Source organism: Somniosus microcephalus, chromosome 16, assembly GCF_052327205.1.
Source record: "Somniosus microcephalus isolate GS21.2 chromosome 16, FLI_Smic_1.0, whole genome shotgun sequence".
Classification (NCBI taxonomy): Eukaryota; Metazoa; Chordata; class Chondrichthyes; order Squaliformes; family Somniosidae; genus Somniosus; species Somniosus microcephalus.
The window spans coordinates 21426828-21445681 of NC_141002.1; the positions used below are offsets into that span (position 1 = coordinate 21426828).

Sequence of the window (18854 nt, forward strand, 5' to 3'; positions counted from 1 at the left end):
CCTCCATGGTGACTCTTATGTTTTCCATGACAACGGCACTTTGGAAATTGCCTTCTCACAGAAGAACGATAGTGGCACTTACACCTGCATAGCAACCAATTCCATTGGCGTCATCCAAAACCAAGCCATTCTGCAGGTCAAAGGTGTGAGCTCCTTTGTGTCGCCAAAATACATTTTCAAGAAGCCTTTATTTATTTATTTTAAAACATGTTGAACATCACGAACATGTTGAATTTTCAGATCCGACGACCATCATTAAACAGCCGCATTATCAGTCTGTGCAGACGTTTGGCACGGCCGTGTTTGAGTGCAAGGTGAAGCATGACCCAACACTTTCTCCAACAATTATATGGCTGAAAAATAACGAGGAGCTGCCTGATGACAGCAGGTACTATAGATTTCTAGTAGCAAAAAAACAACAGGGTGGAACTGGGGCCTTTATTGTCGTTTCAAATCTGACCTGCTCTTCATGCCATTCCCCAGTAGGGAGCGCAAGTGAGTAATGTGGGCCCCGGTCACTGCCAGAGCCTGATTGATTGAGCAGTGTTGTCCAATAGAAATTGTTGACTAGCCACAGGTAGTAGGTAGTAGAAAACGCCTTGCATTCAATCACACAACACATGTAAATGTATTTCACATTCATGTATTTACTTAACAAATGTCTACCACCATTCAGCAACCAAGGAAACAAAGCACTCAACAACATTTTGGGATGCAGTATGAGTAATTTGCGACATGACCTGTGGTTCCCAAAGCTCTCCACCACTGGGGGTTTTCCTCACCTCATGTCTGGGTCTGTTGTGGACTCATTGATGCAGACTGATCGCTGTGATAGAACAACAGTGGAATTGTTGACTTATCGTGCGACTGCCAGGATGGTGGAAGGCGAACTAGACGGAGCTGGGCCTTCCTTCGTTTAGCAATTCCTCTGTTGCTATGGAATAATCAAAAAACACTCTCACTCTCTGCCTTTCGCCTTCCCGTTTTACCAACGAATGTACAAAAAGGTTAAAGTTCACACGTATATGCTGTGCGAATATGATTATTAAGATCGCATGCCCAATGGCTGTGTCTGTAGGGTGGACGTGGAGAAGATGTTTCCACTTGTGGGGGAGACCAGAACTAGGGGCCATAAATATAAGATCGTCACTGATAAATTCAACAGGGAATTCAGGAGAAACTCCTTTACCCAGAGAGTGGTTAGAATGTGGATCTCGCGACCACAGGGAGTTGAGGCGAATAGCAGGGATGCATTTAAGGGGAAGCTAGGTAAGCACATGAGGGAGAAAAGAATAGAAGGTTATATAGATGGGCTTAGATGAAGAGGGGTGGGAGGAGGCCTGTGTGGAGCATAAACACAGACGTGGACCAGTTGGGCCGAATGGCCTGTTTCTGGGCTGTAAATACTTTGTAATATTACTAATTTTTCATTTACTAATCAGAAATGAAATTAGTCACATCTGGGTTTCCAATAATAGCTAATTTACTGATCAACACTGGTGTAGGTGAAGCCCAAAACTTCTAACACTCGTGCTGAAAAGAGTAGGAGGAGAGGCGGGGTAAATCAGGAAGGAAAGATTAGGTGACGCCAAGCATGAGTTATCTAATATGGATTGGAGTGGTTGGTTTGGGGAGTAGAGGGAATGGAGCGAAGCAGGGTAGAGGGAGTGAACGGGAGTAGAGGGATGGGGGGGGTAGGGGTAGAGGGGGGGGTGGGGGGGGTAGGGGTAGAGGGGGGGTGGGGGGAATGGGGTAGAGGGGGGTGGGGGGGGAATGGGGTAGAGGGGGGTGGGGGGGGAATGGGGTAGAGGGGGGGTGGGGGGGAATGGGGTAGAGGGGGGTGGGGGGGAATGGGGTAGAGGGGGGGTGGGGGGGAATGGGGTAGAAGGGGGTGGGGGGGAATGGGGTAGAAGGGGGGTGGGGGGGAATGGGGTTGAGGGGGGTGGGGGGGAATGGGGTAGAGGGGGGGTGGGGGGAATGGGGTAGAGGGGGGGTGGGGGGGGAATGGGGTAGAGGGGGGGTGGGGGGGGAATGGGGTAGAGGGGGGGTGGGGGGGAATGGGGTAGAGGGGGGTGGGGGGAATGAGGTAGAAGGGGGGTGGGGGGAATGGGGTAGAGGGGGGTGGGGGGGAATGGGGTAGAGGGGGTGGGGGGGAATGGGGTAGAGGGGGTGGGGGGGAATGGGGTAGAGGGGGTGGGGGGAATGGGGTAGAGGGGGTGGGGGGAATGGGGTAGAGGGGGGGTGGGGGGGAATGGGGTAGAGGGGGTTGGGGGGGGAATGGGGGGTGGGGGGGAAATGGGGGGTGGGGGGGAATGGGGGTTGGGGGGGGAATTGGGGGTGGGGGGGAATGGGGTAGGGGGGGAATGGGGTAGAGGGGGGTGGGGGGGAATGGGGTAGAGGGGGATGGGGGGGAATGGGGTAGAGGGGGTTGGGGGGGAATGGGGGGTGGGGGGGATGGGGTAGCGGGGGGGGTGGGGGGGAATGGGGTAGAGGGGGGGTGGGGGGGATGGGGTAGAGGGGGGGTGGGGGAATGGGGTAGAGGGGGGTGGGGGGGGATGGGGTAGGGGGGGTGGGGGGAATGGGGTAGAGGGGGTGTGGGGGGTAGAGGGGGGTGGGGGGGAATGTGGTAGAGGTGGGGTGGGGGGGAATGGGGTAGGGGGGTGGGGGGTAGAGGGAGCGGGGGGGTGGGGGGGAATGGGGTAGAGGAGGGGTGGGGGGAATGGGGTAGAGGGGGGTGGGGGGGTAGAGCGGGGGGGTGGGCGTGTAGAGGGGGTGGGAGGGTTGGGGGTAGAGGGAGGGAGAGTGGGTAGAGTGAGGGGCTGGGTGTTGTGAGGTAGAGGGTGTGGAATTTTGATAAGCCTGAAGAAGCACCTTTTAAAGTGGAGGCAGTGAAAGGAAGCACCAGTCTTGAAAAGGAATCATATTCAGACAGCAGCTACAGCAGCAAGGACATTAATCCTGGCCGACTTTAACCCTCAAAACACACAAGTGACTACAGAAAAATAGTTCACCAAACCTGCATCCAGCTTTCCCTGGCTGCAGCTGAGAATCCCTTTACTGGATGCTCAAAATGGCCGCTTCTCAACTTCTTCCACCCATGTTTGGTGGTTTGGAGCTGGAACTGGTGGTAGTCCGGCAAGCAGAGATGAAAATGGGATGGCAGGGGTGGGGGGGTGTCGTAGCTGCATCAACTGACCCCAATTATCACATCCTCCCGCGGCTTCAGCTCGTCTCCGGCAGGACCACTGGTTGCGAGGATCGAGGCCCGCTCATAAATCAGAACGGGCCCGATGTCCCCTCATATTTCGATCCCACTACCACCCCAGTTTTCGACACAAATGGGGCAGCGGGGACGGAAAAATCTCTTTCCTCCCCACTTCCTCCCAGTATTTGGAAATTAGCACTAAGTTGAAGAAAATGCCAGAAACCTGAAACAAAAACAGAAACCGCTGGAGGCGGTCAGCGGCTGAGGCATTGTCTGTGGAGAGAGCGGGCAAGTAAATAACGAAACCATGGTCCCAATTTCAGGCACCAGGCGTCCGGCGATGTTTTGACTATTTTTGAAGTATCTGAGGAAGACCAAGGATCCTACACGTGCGTGGTGAACACAACCTTGGACACTAACTCTGCAACGGCTGATCTTACCGTCCTAGGTAATGTGGCTTTTTTATTTGTTCTCTTTTTTCCCCCTCTTATGTCTTCAGACCGCGAATAGTCTGTGGTTCAAAAAAGATTGAGAGGCTTCGGGTTTACTTGGCGGTATTAATAAATACCTTTCGCTGCCTTTGCCTGGCGTTAACGGGGCTGGTAATGGGGTCGGTAGCCTTACGGCCCGTTAACACTGGCGAATGCGGCAGGCTCCATTTTGAAAGGGGCCTACTGCCGGGTGTCCAAAGCGCCTGCCTGTTTCAGGCGATAGGCCCCTTTTAATATGGAAATCGGGGTCCTATGACGTAAATAGAACCCCGATTTCAGGTCTGAACTGATTGGAGCTTGCGCAGTGTTTCTCCAGGGCCCACAAAAATAATCTAGGCCACTGCCGCCCCGTGTCCCCCATCCTCAGCAATCACAATCCTCTTTCCCCACTCCCCCGCCCCACCCCACCCCAACAACTCTTGCTGGCGACCATCCCAGCCCAGTGTTGAGCCCACGTTCTGGAGAGCTGCACCAAGACGCCTGTTTTGTGCACCGCAGCACTCCTGCCAAATTGGCAAAACAAATTGCAGTATAATTAGTTTAATAAGGTGGCCTGAATGCTTCTCCAAGCAAGAGGAGCCCTGTTTTTTTTTTAAAATCGGTGTTCCTTCACTGATCATTGGTGCTCTATGTACTTTTAACACAATTTAGCTGCTTCCCAAAGATTTTAAGATGGTCGAATTGCCGGAAAAGTATTATTGGACCGGTCAGGGATGGCCTGCTTTAATTTTCTGCTACTCGTCGCACTTTGAGGCTCAGTGCACCATCATCAGGCACAAAGCTTAACACTGGGAAATTCAGTGAGGAAAATGGGTGCCAACCACAGTGCTGTGGTGCTCAATAAAGGCCAAACATTTGGGTGGAAGGTTCATTCTTTGCTCCCAGGTTTTCCAGCATTTCAAAATAATGGTTTCCTGCAATACGTTGGAACCGCAGTGAGTAATTCTTCTATAAGTGGCTTGTCTGGAGCAATACGGAAAATAGCCGCTGTGAATGGCACGTATCAGCGATTTACATCTGTTACATAAAGTATTTTCTCTCCCATTGACTCATTCCAGGGGTATGATTCCTTGAGCATCAGTTGACCTCCAATACTTCACCCAAGGGGCCCTACTTCATTAGGAAGCTTTTGACAGTATGTGTTAGTAGACCATTTGACTGCTGTTGGGTGAGGAACAGAGAAGTTGCAGGGACCAGCTAGCTCAAGATAAACTTGAAACCTTCCTGGTTTGTAGGGCTTCTCACTAAAGCCTTTGGTGGAGTACCATCACTTCTAATGTCAAAAGTTCTCAACCCCATCTTCCATAAGAACTTAGACAGGGCAGGTGATCGACTCTCAGACATGGCTTAGACAGGACTAGTGGGTCGTGGGACACGTACTCTCGATCCTTGCTCTGAGAACATGCTTTTAAGTAATCACCTCCATGAGAGGAGACAAAAAGAGCAAGCCGAAAATGCATGACTGTACTTGTGACAATAATGGCTGAACTATTGTTATAGCCTGAAGGGGATTCCCGTAATAGTATATGGAATATATTCAAGCCGTCATGTTGTATACATATCCAGCAAGTAGTGTCCATTATAGGTCCACAGAGCAGAGACATGGGCGCAAAACACTTCCAATTTGAATTGATAGTTCATTTATGTGACAGTAAAGGCTGGCACCGATTTTGGAGGTGGCGGGGTGGGTGGGGGTGATTTTGGTGAGGTAACAGTTGTTCTGCCCTTGGGAAGCAAGTGAAGTACCTGGGCCTGACCGTTGACATTATTTTTCAGCCGCTGCCATCCTTTTCTAACTTCTTCTCATTTTCAGGGCTGCAATAAATCTCCTGGTACACAGTGATACAGGTGGTCACTATATTTTGGGGCGGGGGGGGGGGGGGGGCGGGAAATAGCTTTATATTTTACCAGTTTAAAATATGAAATCTAAGCTTGGCGAGGATGCTATTTGTAAGTGCAATTATAAGGAGCTAATGCCTCCCTTCAAATAAAGAGTAGAAAATGTAATCCCAAGGGCATCCACTCTTTTCACACGCAGTCACTTCTGGGCTCTGACCATTTACAACATAAATCCTTAAACAAGAATCTCTTTAAAATAACCAACTTAAACTAATATTTCAGAAGAACAAGTGTTCTCTATTCAAGACTCTTTCCTTCCCCTTGGAGCCTCCTTTTTATTTGCACATTGGATCTCTTTTTCCAGACTAGGCTGAGATGCCACTCTCCTTGTTTCCAGGACTTGACCTGTGTCATTGTCCTTAGTGGCACAGAGTGACTAACCCCCCTTCACCCTTCCCCCTTCACCCTTCCCCCTCATCTTTCTTCCATTGGGAGGTGCTCAGCATTCTCATTTGCTACCTCACCACACTGGCACCAGCACAATGGATAGAATGGACAACTGGCTTTGATTTAGATTTGTGGGCGGGCGGCCATTTCATTTTACAACTGAAAACCAGATAGCGGAAGATTGTTTTTTGATCACTGCAGTTTTAAAAATGCACGTGGGAAGGCATCTGACTCGCAGCCCTCGACTTAATCAATGCCAAGCCCCCGTCCAGGGTGGGGCTGGGCAATAGTTGGCACCCCAGTTTTAAAAATGCACGTGGGAAGGCATCTGACTCGCAGCCCTCGACTTAATCAATGCCAAGCCCCCGTCCAGGGTGGGACTGGGCAATAGTTGGCACCCCAGGGTGTTGGGTGTTTCATCCTGTCATCCAGAGAAACGTGTGGGCAAAGGTTATTTCTCTGAAAGCAACATCTCACAACCAATACAGTGAATGTGATTGAGCACAACAATCTCGGCTGACACTCCAGTGCAGTGCTGAGGGAGCAAATGTGATGTCAGAGGTCCAGCCTTCGGATCAGATGTCCTGGCCAACAGTCGTAGCTCAGCCAACACCATCAAAAAAAGCAGGTCTCCTTGCTCATTTGAAGAGTTTTGATGTGTGCTAAATGCCTTCCATGCTTGCCTACTTGACCACAGTCACAGCACCACAAGGCAATGCGTTGTGTGGAAATCATTCTGGGATGTTTTTGAGATGTGATAAGGTACTGTGTAAATGCAATTTCTTCCCAGCCTTTTTAAAAATATATTACTGGCTGAAAAATGTGACTGTTTTACCTGTGTTCGCTACAACTAAACCCGAACCTTGCTCTTTATTTCCAGCCCGTACCTCAACTCCAGCTAGCCTTCACGGTAAACTAACAAGTGTTTGTCTGAACGCACTTCACTCTTCCATTTGTTTTGACTTAGCGCTCATACCTTCATTTCCAGCAGTGATGTAGCATGTTCACCAGCTTCATGTTTCTATCCATTGCCACCTGAGGTGAAGCATTGTGGAGGGGGATGCTTACACAGCTCCACACTGCTCCTTTACATGTAGCATTAACTCACCACATCACAAACAACGTTCGGTGTACCTTGTGCCTATTTCTTTGGGGTTTTTCTTTTATAAAAGGTAGATACATTAATTTCAGTCCCTCTGTGTTAAACGTAGTTAGATTTGTATTGTGCTTCATTCACCTTCTGGGATAGTCTGTGTTTTCACAAACTGTGGAACATCCATTACCAGAATTGGTGCAGGACAAAGCCTTGTGGGAGATGTGGATAGCTTTGTATTTCATGTTTTTTGGTCACTCAAGCTACACAAGGTTTCTTTTGCAGTTGGTTCTGTTTTCAATCCCACACCAAGGGCTTTGCTGCACCCTGTGTCCGAATTTGGAGGTGGTCAGTCACTTGCCAGTTTGTCCACCAGTGAGGACCCTTCCATTCTGGCTGGTGATGGAGGTTCCACTGAGCGATTCTTCTCCATTGAAAGCTGTGAGGAAAGCAGTTCTCTTGCAGGGTCTCTTCCCAAAACGCCACCACGTCCACTCTTCCAGATGCTGCTGGGCCTGCTGTGTGTTTCCAGCCTTTCTGTTTTTTTTATTATGACTTGTTGAGGTGAATTCTGTACTTTTGGTGCACCCAATCTTTAAAGTCACACCGGGGATTTTGCATGCGGCAGGACTAATATCTGGCGTGACTGGTAAATATTGCTCACAGAAAGTTTAAGACACTTGAGCAAGAATTCCTCATTATTGGAAACACACAGCAACATTATCAGAGCTGGCAAGTGTCTGCAACTGCCCAGTTTATCCATAGGGAGTATGGGAGTGTCTGATGTGTGTCTGGAGTGTGAGTGAGTCTGACGTGTGTCTGGAGTGCGAGAGTGTCTGACGTGTGTCTGGAGTGTGAGTGAGTCTGACGTGTGTCTGGAGTGCGAGAGTGTCTGACGTGTGTGTCTGGAGTGTGAGTGTGTATGACGTGTGTCTGGAGTGCAAGAGTGTCTGATGTGTCAATGTCTGACGTGTGTGTCGGGAGTGTCTGATGTGTGTGTCTCGAGTGTGAGAGTGTCTCGAATGTGAGAGATGTGTGTGTCGGGAGTGTCAGTGTGTCAAGAATGTGTGTGTTGGGAGTGTGAGAGTATTGTGTGTGTCGGGAGTGCGAGTGTGTCGGGAGTGCGAATTAGTTCATAGGGGATGAAAAATGCTGATTGGCTCTAATTTTGCATTCACAAAAATGCAACTAATGGAAAAATATTCAACATTTTGAAACACATTATCTATTTGCCTGCTCCAATTGCATTTGTTTAAACCCATGAGCAATGACATCAGAGACCCTCTAGTTTAGCTCTCTAAGATCTGGCAGCTTTAAGATGGATCTGATCTCTCTGGTATGTGGTGCTGTTGTGAAACACAGTTTACATTAAATGGTTCTATATTGAGCAGTTTTCAAACCCTCACTGTAACTGCATGCATGCGGGCTCTCGCTGCTGAACTATCTCTTCTGTTATCATTAGTCTCACACTGAAGGTAGGTGATTTGCTAATGATGATCTTCAGAGGATCTTTTGTGCAACTATATGTTCTCTGCAGCTTGAGGTGCCGTCTTTCAGATGAGACGTTAAACCAAAGCCCCGTCTGCCGCCTTGGGTGAGCATAAAAGACCCCACAGCACTATTTGAAGAAAAGCAGGGGAGTCCTGGCCAATATTTATCCCTCAACCAACATCACTACAATTCTAAAGTGGGTGCATGAACAGAGAGACCTGGGGTTATATGTGCACAAATTGTTGAAGGTGACAGGGCAGTTGATACAGGATCCTGGGCTTCATAAATAGAGCCCATAGAGTATAAAAGCAAGGAAGTTATGATGAACCTTTATAAAACACAGGTTCAGCCTCAACTGCAGTATTGTGTCCAATTCTGGGCACTGCACTTTAGGAAGGATGTGAAGGCCTTTGAGAGGGTGCAGAAAAGATTTACAAGAATGGTTCCAGGGACGAGTGCCTTCAGTTACGTGGATAAACTGGAGAAGCTGGGGTTGTTCTCCTTAGAGCAGAGAAGGTTGAGAGGAGATTTGATAGAGGTGTTCAAAATCATGATGGGTCGAGAACTTGTTCCCATTGGCGGAAGGGTCGAGAACCAGAGCACACAGATTCAACGTGATTGGCAGAAGAACCAAAGGCGACATGAGGAAAATCTTTTTTATGCAGCGAGTGGTTAGGATCTGGAATGCACTGCTTGAAAGGGAGGTGGAGGCAGATTCAATCGTTGTTTTCAAAAGGGAATTGGATAAGTACCTGAAGGAAAAAAATTTGCAGGGCTACGGGGAAAGGGCGGGGGAGTGGGACTAGCTGAAGTGCTTTCGCAGAGAGCCGGCACGGGCTCGACGGGCTGAATGACCTCCTTCTGTGCTGTAACCATTCTATGATTTCTATGAACAGATTATCCAGTCATTATCCCATTGCTGTGTGCGGGATCATGCTGTGTGCAAATTGGCTAACACGTTTCCTACATTACAACAGTGACTATGCTTCAAAAAGTACTTCTTAGATAGGCTAATCTGGCTCAAAACAAATAAATCCCCAGGGATTAATAATATTTGTCCCAGAGTGTTAAGAGAGTCAAGTGAGGAGATTTATGAGGCCATTATTATTAGGGAGTCACTGAACACTGGCGAGGGACCAGAAAATTGGAAACAAGCTAATGTGCTGCCTGTATTAAAAATGGATAACAAAACAAACACAGGTAAGTACAGATGCATTAGCCTTCCTTTCATTCTGTGTAAACTAATGGAATTGATTATCATTAGTAAAATTGAGGACCACCTGTACAGCAATAACCTAGTTAACAACAGTCAGCATGGATTCAAAAGGGGACAATCCTCCCTGACCAACCTCTTCGACCTCTTTGAGGAAGTGACAACCCATGAGGACTGTGGGAAGCCTCATCACGTGGTGTACCTCCACTTCCAAAATGTTTTTGGTGAAGTTCAGCACGAAAGGCTATGAATTAAACACAAAGCTATTGGGATTCAACGTAAACCCGGGTAGAAGAGTCGGAAGCAACGTGTACTCATTAGAGGAGTTATGTCTTTTTTTGCCCCTTTATTAAACTCAGGCAAATAAACCTGCATCAGATCAACCAGTAGGTAGCGGTTATTTAGGAGTTAGATGATCTTAGAGAAATTTTTAAGATACTGACCATAGAATCACACAGCACAAAAGGAGGCCATTCTTGTACCAGCTCTTTGAAAGAGCTATCCAATTCGCCCTAATCCCCTGTTCTTTCCCCATAGCCATAAAAGTCTTCCTTTTCAAGTATTTATCAAATTCCCTTTTGAAAGTTACTATTGAATCTGCTTCCACCACCCCTTTCAGGCAGTGAATTCCAGATCATAAACACTCGCTGCGCAAAAAGAATGTTTCCTCATCTCCCCTCTGGTTCTTTTACCAATTATCTTCAATCTGTGGTTACCGACCCTCCTGCCAGTGGAAACAGTTTCTCATTATTTACTCTATCAGTACCCTTCATAATTTTGAACACCTATTAAATCTCCCTTTAACCTTCTCTGCTCTAAGGAGAACAATCCCAGCTTCTCTAGTCTCTCCACATAACTGAAGTCCCGCATTCCCGGTACCATTCCAGTAAATCTCGTCTGCCCTCTCTCCGAGGCCTTGACATCCTTCTTAATGATCAGTATAGCAAAAGTAATACCAGATCACAACTCCAAACTAAACCATGACAGGTTCAAACTAGTGAAAGGCACATTTAGAACTGATGTCAAAGTTAATTTCTACCCAAAGAGTGATCGATATACGTATTGGAAATCCGGCTAGTGTAGGTGGAGGCAAAAACACTGCAACCATTTAAGTTAGGTGGTCCGATTGGGGGCATGTCGGCTGTCACTGGATGAATGAGGAGGTAAGATGGTGTTGCTCCTCAATTTCTATTTTGTTCATCTCGTTATCTGTGCCAGGTTTAAAATTGGGCAGCAAGAAACAGAACAGTGGCTTAACATGCCAGCCAGGTTGGTATGGGCACTTTGAGGAGCTTTTAGTGTCCAGCGATCATTAGCTTCCCTGTGAAGAGCCGCAATGGATTGCAAAGTTCATTAATGTAAGCAAGTCATTTTAGCCTCCCTCGTATTTGCATGTTGCTGTTTTGCTGAAGCCTCATTTAACTCGATGGCTGCTGCTGAGCCAGATAGAAATGTCTTCCCCTCAATCTGCTGGGCACGGAAGAGGCCCATATGCATGCAGCCACGTCACCCATCACTGCATATCCGTCTGGCTTCTGATTTGTGACAGGATTTCAAGGATTTGTGTCTTCTAAGGCCCATCAGGTTTTAATTGAAACGTCTTTATCCCATAGATCACCCTGATCCGCCATCAGACCTGGAATTAACTAATCCTCGAGACAGGAGCGTGCAGTTGTCATGGATACCAGGAGATGAGCATAACAGTCCCATTACAAGTACGTTTTGGAAAAATTTGACCTTCAGGGTGATTCTCGTTGCACTCAAATTCCGAGGAAGCTTCACGGGGACCAACTTTGCCTCATACTGTTTCCTCCTTTACCTTCTGTCTCTCAGTATCTGCCCGTCCCACCCACTAAGCAGCACACTTCAGTGGTCTGATAAAGCCCTGAAATACAATGTACTGCAACTATGATGGTTGAATCGCTCAGTTCACCATCCCTGATAACTTGAATTCGTAGCTAGCAGGGTTTATGGGGTCCGTGCTGGGTCAGCTCCGAGTCTGCAGTCGTCACTGCAAACTCAGCACAAGTACTGAAGTCATTATTGTTGGTACCATCTTAGCGAGCTGTCTGCTCCTTACTGACCACAGTGCACGCTCAGCCCTAGGCTCAGGGCAAATACTTGTTACAATAAGAGGTTTGTGAGGTCTGGTGGGCAGCACGGTGGCATAGTGGTTAGCACTGTTGCCTCACAGCGCCAGAGACCCGGGTTCGAATCCGGCCTCGGGTGACTGTCTGTGTGGAGTTTGCACATTCTCCCCGTGTTTGCGTGGGTTTTCTCCGGGTGCTCCGGTTTCCTCCCACAGTCCAAAGATGTGCGGGTTAGGTTGATTGGCTATGATAAATTGACCCTTAGTGTTAGGGGGATTAAATACGTGGGGTTACGGGGATAGAGTGGGATATGTGTTGGTGTAGGGGTTACGGGGATCGGGTGGGATATGTGTTGGTGTAGGGGTTACGGGGATCGGGTGGGATATGTGTCGGTGCAGGCTCGATGGGCCGAAATGGCCTCTATCTGCACTGTGGGGTTTCTGTGATTCTGTGATAACGATTGAGCCAAGGCCTAACAAAGGTGATGGGGCTCTGCGGAGAGAGCGAGAGGCGGCCAATACTTTAAAATAGGAGCAGGAGTAGGCCATTTAGCCCCTCGAGCTTGCTATGACATTCAATTAGATCATGGTTGGTCTGTACCTCAATGCCATTATACGCCGTTGCTCCATATCCCTTGATACACTTAGCTAACAAAATCTATTGATCTCCGTTTTCAAAGCACCAATTGCCTCTGCATCCACAGATAGTTTCACATTTCCACCTCGCTTTGCATGGAAAAAGTTCTTCCTGATTTTACCTCTGAACAGCCTAGCCCTAATTTTGAGATTATGCCCACTTGTTCTGGATTCCCCACCAGAAGAAATAGTTTCTCTGAATCTACCCTATCGAATCCGTTACCATTTTAAGCAACTCAATTAAATCACTGCTCAGCCTTCTAAACTCAAGGCAATACAAGCCAAGTTTATGCCGGCTTGTGACCTCCACTGCTGTGCCAGGGTCTACCGCCACTCCTCTTCATTTTGAGGTCCTTAGAGGTAGGATGTGGGGAAACAAGCCAGGTTTCCCAGGCCCGGCCCTCATACCATCATTTACATACGGTCAAGGAGCAGCTGGCCAATTTCCCTGCTGGGGCGGCGGAAGGTAAATCTGTGGTGGTATGGGCTGTTGATGTGGCCGTAGGACTATTCACCCCATCCAGTTTCTCGTTACCTACCGATTTTTGGGTGGGAATAGTGGAGGAAAGTATCGCCAGGCAAAATTTGTGGCGGGTTCCGCAATCTCTTTTCTGATAAGTCAGCTCCACAATCTGTTCAAAGTGATTGCAGCGTTCGTTTAAAAGGATGCAGCCGCTCATTTATGTTGGAGGATTTGTCCAAATTGGCCAACTGTAGATCCAGTTCAAGTGGAGCGGGCCTGTATTTCTGTCGGGGGTGGGATGGGGAGGGAATCAGGTGAGCCCTGTTTCTCATTAAAGATCTCTTATTTGATAGAAATTCAAGAAATGCTTCTGAATGTTTATCGGATACTATGCGGTCTGCAGCAGGACAGATCCATTCCCTTGTGCGATTGATGCTGTTTTCCTCTCAGAGTTCATCATTGAGTATGAAGAGGATCAGTTTGAACCTGGATTGTGGCACCGTCTAGCCGATGTCGGGGGAACGCAAACTACAGTGCAGCTGGAGCTCTCCCCCTTTGTAAACTACGTCTTCCAAGTTATTGCCGTCAATCGAATAGGCAGAAGTGAACCAAGTTTACCATCTGAGCACTACTTCACACAACCAGCTGGTAAGATAGCATCTCCGAGCAGACTGTGCTTTAAAACAGTCATAGCTGTAATAGAAAACAGTAGGTAGGAGCTGGAGGTTCTTATCCCACCCCTTGGATTGGATGCAAGTAAAAAGATTTTCTGTCAGCTGATCCGTCTTACTTCTGGCCTCTCAACTCTCCCGTTTCTCGGTCACTCTCTTACCTTGCCCTCTCTCTCGGCAATGCTGCAACGTTCATTGCTCCTCCCAACTTCCTTCCCTTGTTCCTCCAAAGCAGCAAGTACTCCCAGTTGCACGCCTTCCTCCTTCCTTCATCCTCGCTGTGCTGAAGCCGAGGTTCACTGCACCAACTCATTCTTTCCCCGGGGCCTCAACATTGTGGATCGGGTGCGATAATGGGGTCGCGGAGCAGTGAACTTAGCGTTGGCCACCCTTGCGAGCCAGGGGTCTGACCCTGCCCAATGGTGGGGTCATCTGATTGGCATTTTGTATGGCCCCCCCCAGCATATTGCGAATGGCGCACTGGGAGAGCACTGAGATTGAGTGGGGGGGTGGGTGTGGGTGGGATTCCCAACGCCAGCAGCTTGTAAAGATCAGCTGGCGTGTTGAAAAGACTGCTTTTTTTTTTGGAGGGTAGGAGAGGAAATGGTGTCACGGAAGACCTGCCAGTATAAGATTAGGTCAAAGTCAGTCCGCACAAAGTAAGCTGGGAGCCCCTATTAGGAAAGAAAATTAACTGAAACCTACAGCCCTCCCTTGTAGAGCCCCTTCATGACTGGTCCCGAGTGATTGGAATGTTCCTCAGTGTAAGATCTTAATGATCTGAGTTCTTGGACAAGACACCAATAGGCAGCAGCCAATATGTTTGAGCAATAGATCAAGATTTATTAAGCTTACAGTGTAATATACTTAATATTAGGCGATAGTTTTAACGAGTAGCTCACAGCCCTTGGTCTCTGGAACCTCTCGGACACAGATGACGTCATCTTAAGCCTGTTGCTTTGTTCTCGCAGTACGTCTGTGTAAACTTGTTCTTTGAGTATCGAGGTTTTATCCCTTTTCTAATCAAAATTTGGTTTGGCCAGTGTCCGTATATGGTCTTTAACAAAAATCACCTTTTTTAATTGGTTTTAATGGTCAAAATACCATTGTCACTCAGACTAAGGTAGCATCCCACCTTTCCAGTATTTTTCCGTCAACCCTATTCTGCTGTCTTGTTATCTTGTTTATAGTTTTTCACCCCATTGGAATTTACCATCTCTCTTTCATTTCATAGCCTCCCTGCTACAAGGCCTTTCTACACCAAGGGCCCATATCAGCGCTGTTTCACTAGTCTTGAGGTATCCAAACTATCTCACTTTAATCTACCAGATAAATACCTTACCTCCATGATCTCTCTCATTTTACGTCCTTATACTAATTATTTTTTAAATATCATTGCAATTAGTTTTGGTAAGCGAATTCTCATTTCTACTTAGCATCATAATTTTTTTTTTTTTTTAGCAATTTATCCTTCACTCGCAGTCTCTGGCTGTTTGTTATCAGAACTCAGTCAAAACAGCGTTTGGCTGTCCCCACAGCTGCCCTTTGAACAAGTCTTAGCTTTTTAGTCACCCAGGAGTATTTATGGGTAATATTATTTGGTCAATGGCTACACTTGAAGTTATACATAAATGATTCTCGTCTGCTAAATATCTCTAAATATCAGCCTTCCGTACATCAGGATCCCCCACCGCATTACGAGGAGCAGGACACGTTTACATTAGAAATTACAATAAGCCTTGGTGCCTCCTGGGTCTGTAGCGCGACTGTACAGGTGGTGCACAATGTGGGGCACTGAGCACATTTGAGGGCTGGAAAGATCACAGGTCTCAGCGGCCGATGATGTTAGGGCCATCCCTAGTTGCCCTTGAGAAAGTGGTGCTGATCCGCCTTCTTGAACCGCTGCACTCTCTGTATGGAAGGTACTCCTACAAGGCAGTTCCAGGAATTTGACCCAGTGACAATGAAGGAACAGCAATTTATGTCCAAGTCGTAATGGTGTGTGACTTGGAGGGGATCTTGGAGGTGGTGGTGTTCCCATGCGCCTGCTGCTCTTGTCCTTCTAGGTGGTCGAAGTCGCGGGTTTGAGAGGTGTCGTCGATCTGGGATCCTCCCGACACCGGTGTTCCAGGCAAACCTGCCAACCGCACTGTTGCAGACTGGGCAATGCCACAATGCAGCTGTCAGATTTATGCAGATCATTGCGTGGCTACCACAGCTAGCCTCAGTCACCCAGTGTCCTCCCGGGTAGGTCAGGAGACCAACCGTATATTGCAATTTTAGCCGCTGGTTAACTTTGTTGTCCTAACGCTCTACAAGACGAGGATGATTTTTTTTTAAAAAGAGCTTTAACAAAGGCCCCTCCCCGCTGCCGACGTCCAGAGCTTCACACAACATGCAAAGTCCCAGCTTCCATTCCCAGCCTGTGCAGATTTAGTTATTCTCTGCATTTAGGGCTCTACAACTGAACTGAGTCTCCCAATGAGGAAGGGAAGGGAAAATAGGCCAGGCTTCCTGTTCCTGGTCACTCTTTAGCGACTCCTGCTGAAAGTGCATTTGCGTGGGTGCTGGTGGAGGACACTATGGCGCTCTGCCCGCTCAACTGCAATATAACAAGATTATTCAGACCTCTGTGGTCGAATAGCCGACTGGTACTTGCTATCTAGGCATGTACAAGAATACTGGCCACTACCTCAATGTACAGGAGGGCAACTAGTAATCATGAAACCAAACCCCAACAACAGTTAGTAGTCCTCTCGGGCATATTCATGCAAGTAAAGTCACTGATCCTGTCAGACATGATTTGTGTAAATAAAGCAGTGCTGCATCTATATTTGCCTTTTTGCTATACAGTAACTCTGTTTGTTTCTTCTAGCCCCTGATGAAAATCCCTCAGGGGTTCAAGGGATGGGAACTGACCCCAATAACCTGGTGATAACATGGGAGGTATGCAAACTATCTCTTGTGATGGACTAATCTGCGAGTCTGGATGGATTGGTGTGTGTATGGTTTAAGCAATGTTGATACTCTAGAAAGGAGACATTGCGGGGGGGAGGAAATTGGGTCGCGTCCCCTTTGGGGCGCTAACTTCGCCGGGGCGCTACTTTTAGTGCCCCGAAAAGTTAGCACCCCCACAGCCAAAGTTGGATGGTAGCACCCCAAGCAGGAGGCAGGGCACTACTGGAAGCGCTCACCCTCTTGGGGCGCCCCAGCTCAATATCGCGGCGCTGTGTGCCGGCACGTCGCGCCGCAGTACTGCAGGCCTCCCTCCCCTTATTAAAGGGGAGGGGCCTAGTGCAGAGCGACTCGGGGCCCAGCTGGGCCACCAGGGAGTGGGATACCGGGAAAAGAGCTTCCCGGTCGCTGCCGGCACCCCGCGGGAGGAGGGCAAAGGGAGCAGGTGCTGGCAGGCGGCCCGCAAAAAAGTGGCCGCCTGGCACCTCCCTTTTCAATATCGCCGCACGAACGCCCCCCTGACCCTGTCGGACGTGGCATCCGGCGGTACATCAGGGGGCGTGACCCAAGTTTGTGGCCGGGGCGCTAACGGGAGGCGCAAAGCAACCGAATTTTGCCCCCATTGAATTTGTTCCAGTGACTATATTAATACAGGTTTCCCAGATACTTTGTACATGCGTCTACTTTAGAGAATCTGTGAATTTCTGCTATATTGAGGTGAAACAGTTTGTCCGGGGACTTTAAACCAGTTCTATACAAACTGCTTTAAAAGTTATTACATTGGGGGATTGATTGGTCCATTGGGTTAGACACTGACCGTTCACCTCTGGGACCAAGGTTCAGACCCAGATTGATGGGTTCAAAGCAGAGATCTGCCCTGGTCTGGCATTAAATAGGCAACCTACCTCAAGAGACCACAGGACGGCTGGTGTGGGATTGGAAAATGTCACACTGGTCTAGTCGGGGGCTCTTTTGTCAGGCTGGTCTATGTGGACTGGGAGTGCTTGATGGTGACACTAACATCCCTCACTTTGTCGAATGCAAAAATCAGCAACAGAAAAGTTAATACCTGGCAGATGCTGTAATACTGAGCTTCTACACACAGCTTTTTTTTTTGGACCTGAGACGCTCAAAGCCACTTGCTTTTGTTGAAATGGTCGAACTTTAAACTCGACTAAATTAACCTCGGAGGTGGCGTCTTTCAGATGAGACGTTAAACCAGGGCCCCGTTTGCTCTTTCAGGTGGACATAAAAGATCCCATGGCACTATTTCAAAGAAGAGCCAGGGGAGTTATCCCCGGTGTCCTGGCCAATATTTATTCCTCAATTAACATAACAAAAACAGGTTATCTGGTCATTATCACATTGCTGTTTGTGGGAGCTTGCTGTGTGCAAATTGAATGCTGCGTTTCCCACATTACAGCAGTGACTCCACTCCAAAAAGTACTTCATTGGCTGTAAAGCACTTTGAGACGTTCAGTGGTCGTGAAAGGCGCTATATAAATGCAAGTCTTTCTTGAGGATTACTTGAGCATTTAGAGGAAATTCCAGGCTATGCTTAGCACTTCCCCACTGTTAAACATCTTAAATTCACGGGGTTTTCTTTCTTCCCTCGCCCAGCCCCGCTCCACGCTCCCACAGTTCTCATTCCTCTTCTGAAGAGTGAATCTTGAAGGGTAGGATTCCACAGGCATTAGCAGCCCCCCCCCACCAGTAACTCACCCAAGGGACAATTATTCATGTGTGGGGCAATTATTCATATGCAAGACCAGGCAGTGAGTGCCTGTGAACTATTCTAACATTGCGGAGGGATCATGCCGAGCCTCATTCTTTTCACGCATGTCATCCTCACACGCCAATAGAAGTCACTGGACAAGAATCAGGAACCCTGACTAGTCTTCCCCTCCCAGGCCAGGGCACTAAGGCCAACTGTAGACCTCCAATTGGACATTCGCAGACTCCGCACAGCTGGGACTTGCTGGTCTGTGTGGCTTACACTGGGCAATGCTGTACTCACGACACCAGCAGAGCCGCGAATTTCCCATTGTTCTCAATGAGAGTGTGGAAGATGAATAACAAACTCATCAACAAGCAGTGATGGACCCTCTGGTCCATCCACCCTGTCCCACACAACTACGATGCCGTGTGCATCACAATATACACACCCCTCACTTCACACAAAACCATGTGATCTCCTGGGAGAGGCAAACAACGGATAAAAACCTAGGCCAATGGGCGGGGGTGGTGGTGGGGAAGAAAAT

The 18854-nt window shown here is 48.2% G+C and overlaps 1 protein-coding gene across 24 annotated transcripts in view; it reads left to right on the forward strand.

Annotated features, from left to right (window-relative positions):
- Positions 1 to 18854, forward strand: part of nrcama (neuronal cell adhesion molecule a) — a 498783-nt gene that overhangs the window by 416382 nt on the left and 63547 nt on the right. For 19 of the 24 annotated variants that reach the window (XM_086008649.1, XM_086008662.1, XM_086008653.1 and 16 more), the window contains 7 exons: positions 1 to 143; positions 241 to 388; positions 3529 to 3653; positions 6863 to 6892; positions 11393 to 11494; positions 13418 to 13615; positions 16514 to 16584. The exon at positions 1 to 143 is cut by the window's left edge and continues 24 nt beyond it. In XM_086008649.1, the coding sequence (XP_085864775.1) occupies positions 1 to 143; positions 241 to 388; positions 3529 to 3653; positions 6863 to 6892; positions 11393 to 11494; positions 13418 to 13615; positions 16514 to 16584 (817 nt within the window). The remainder of the gene's footprint in view (positions 144 to 240; positions 389 to 3528; positions 3654 to 6862; positions 6893 to 11392; positions 11495 to 13417; positions 13616 to 16513; positions 16585 to 18854) is intronic. The other 5 variants (XM_086008660.1, XM_086008665.1, XM_086008673.1 and 2 more) reach the window with 1 other exon arrangement.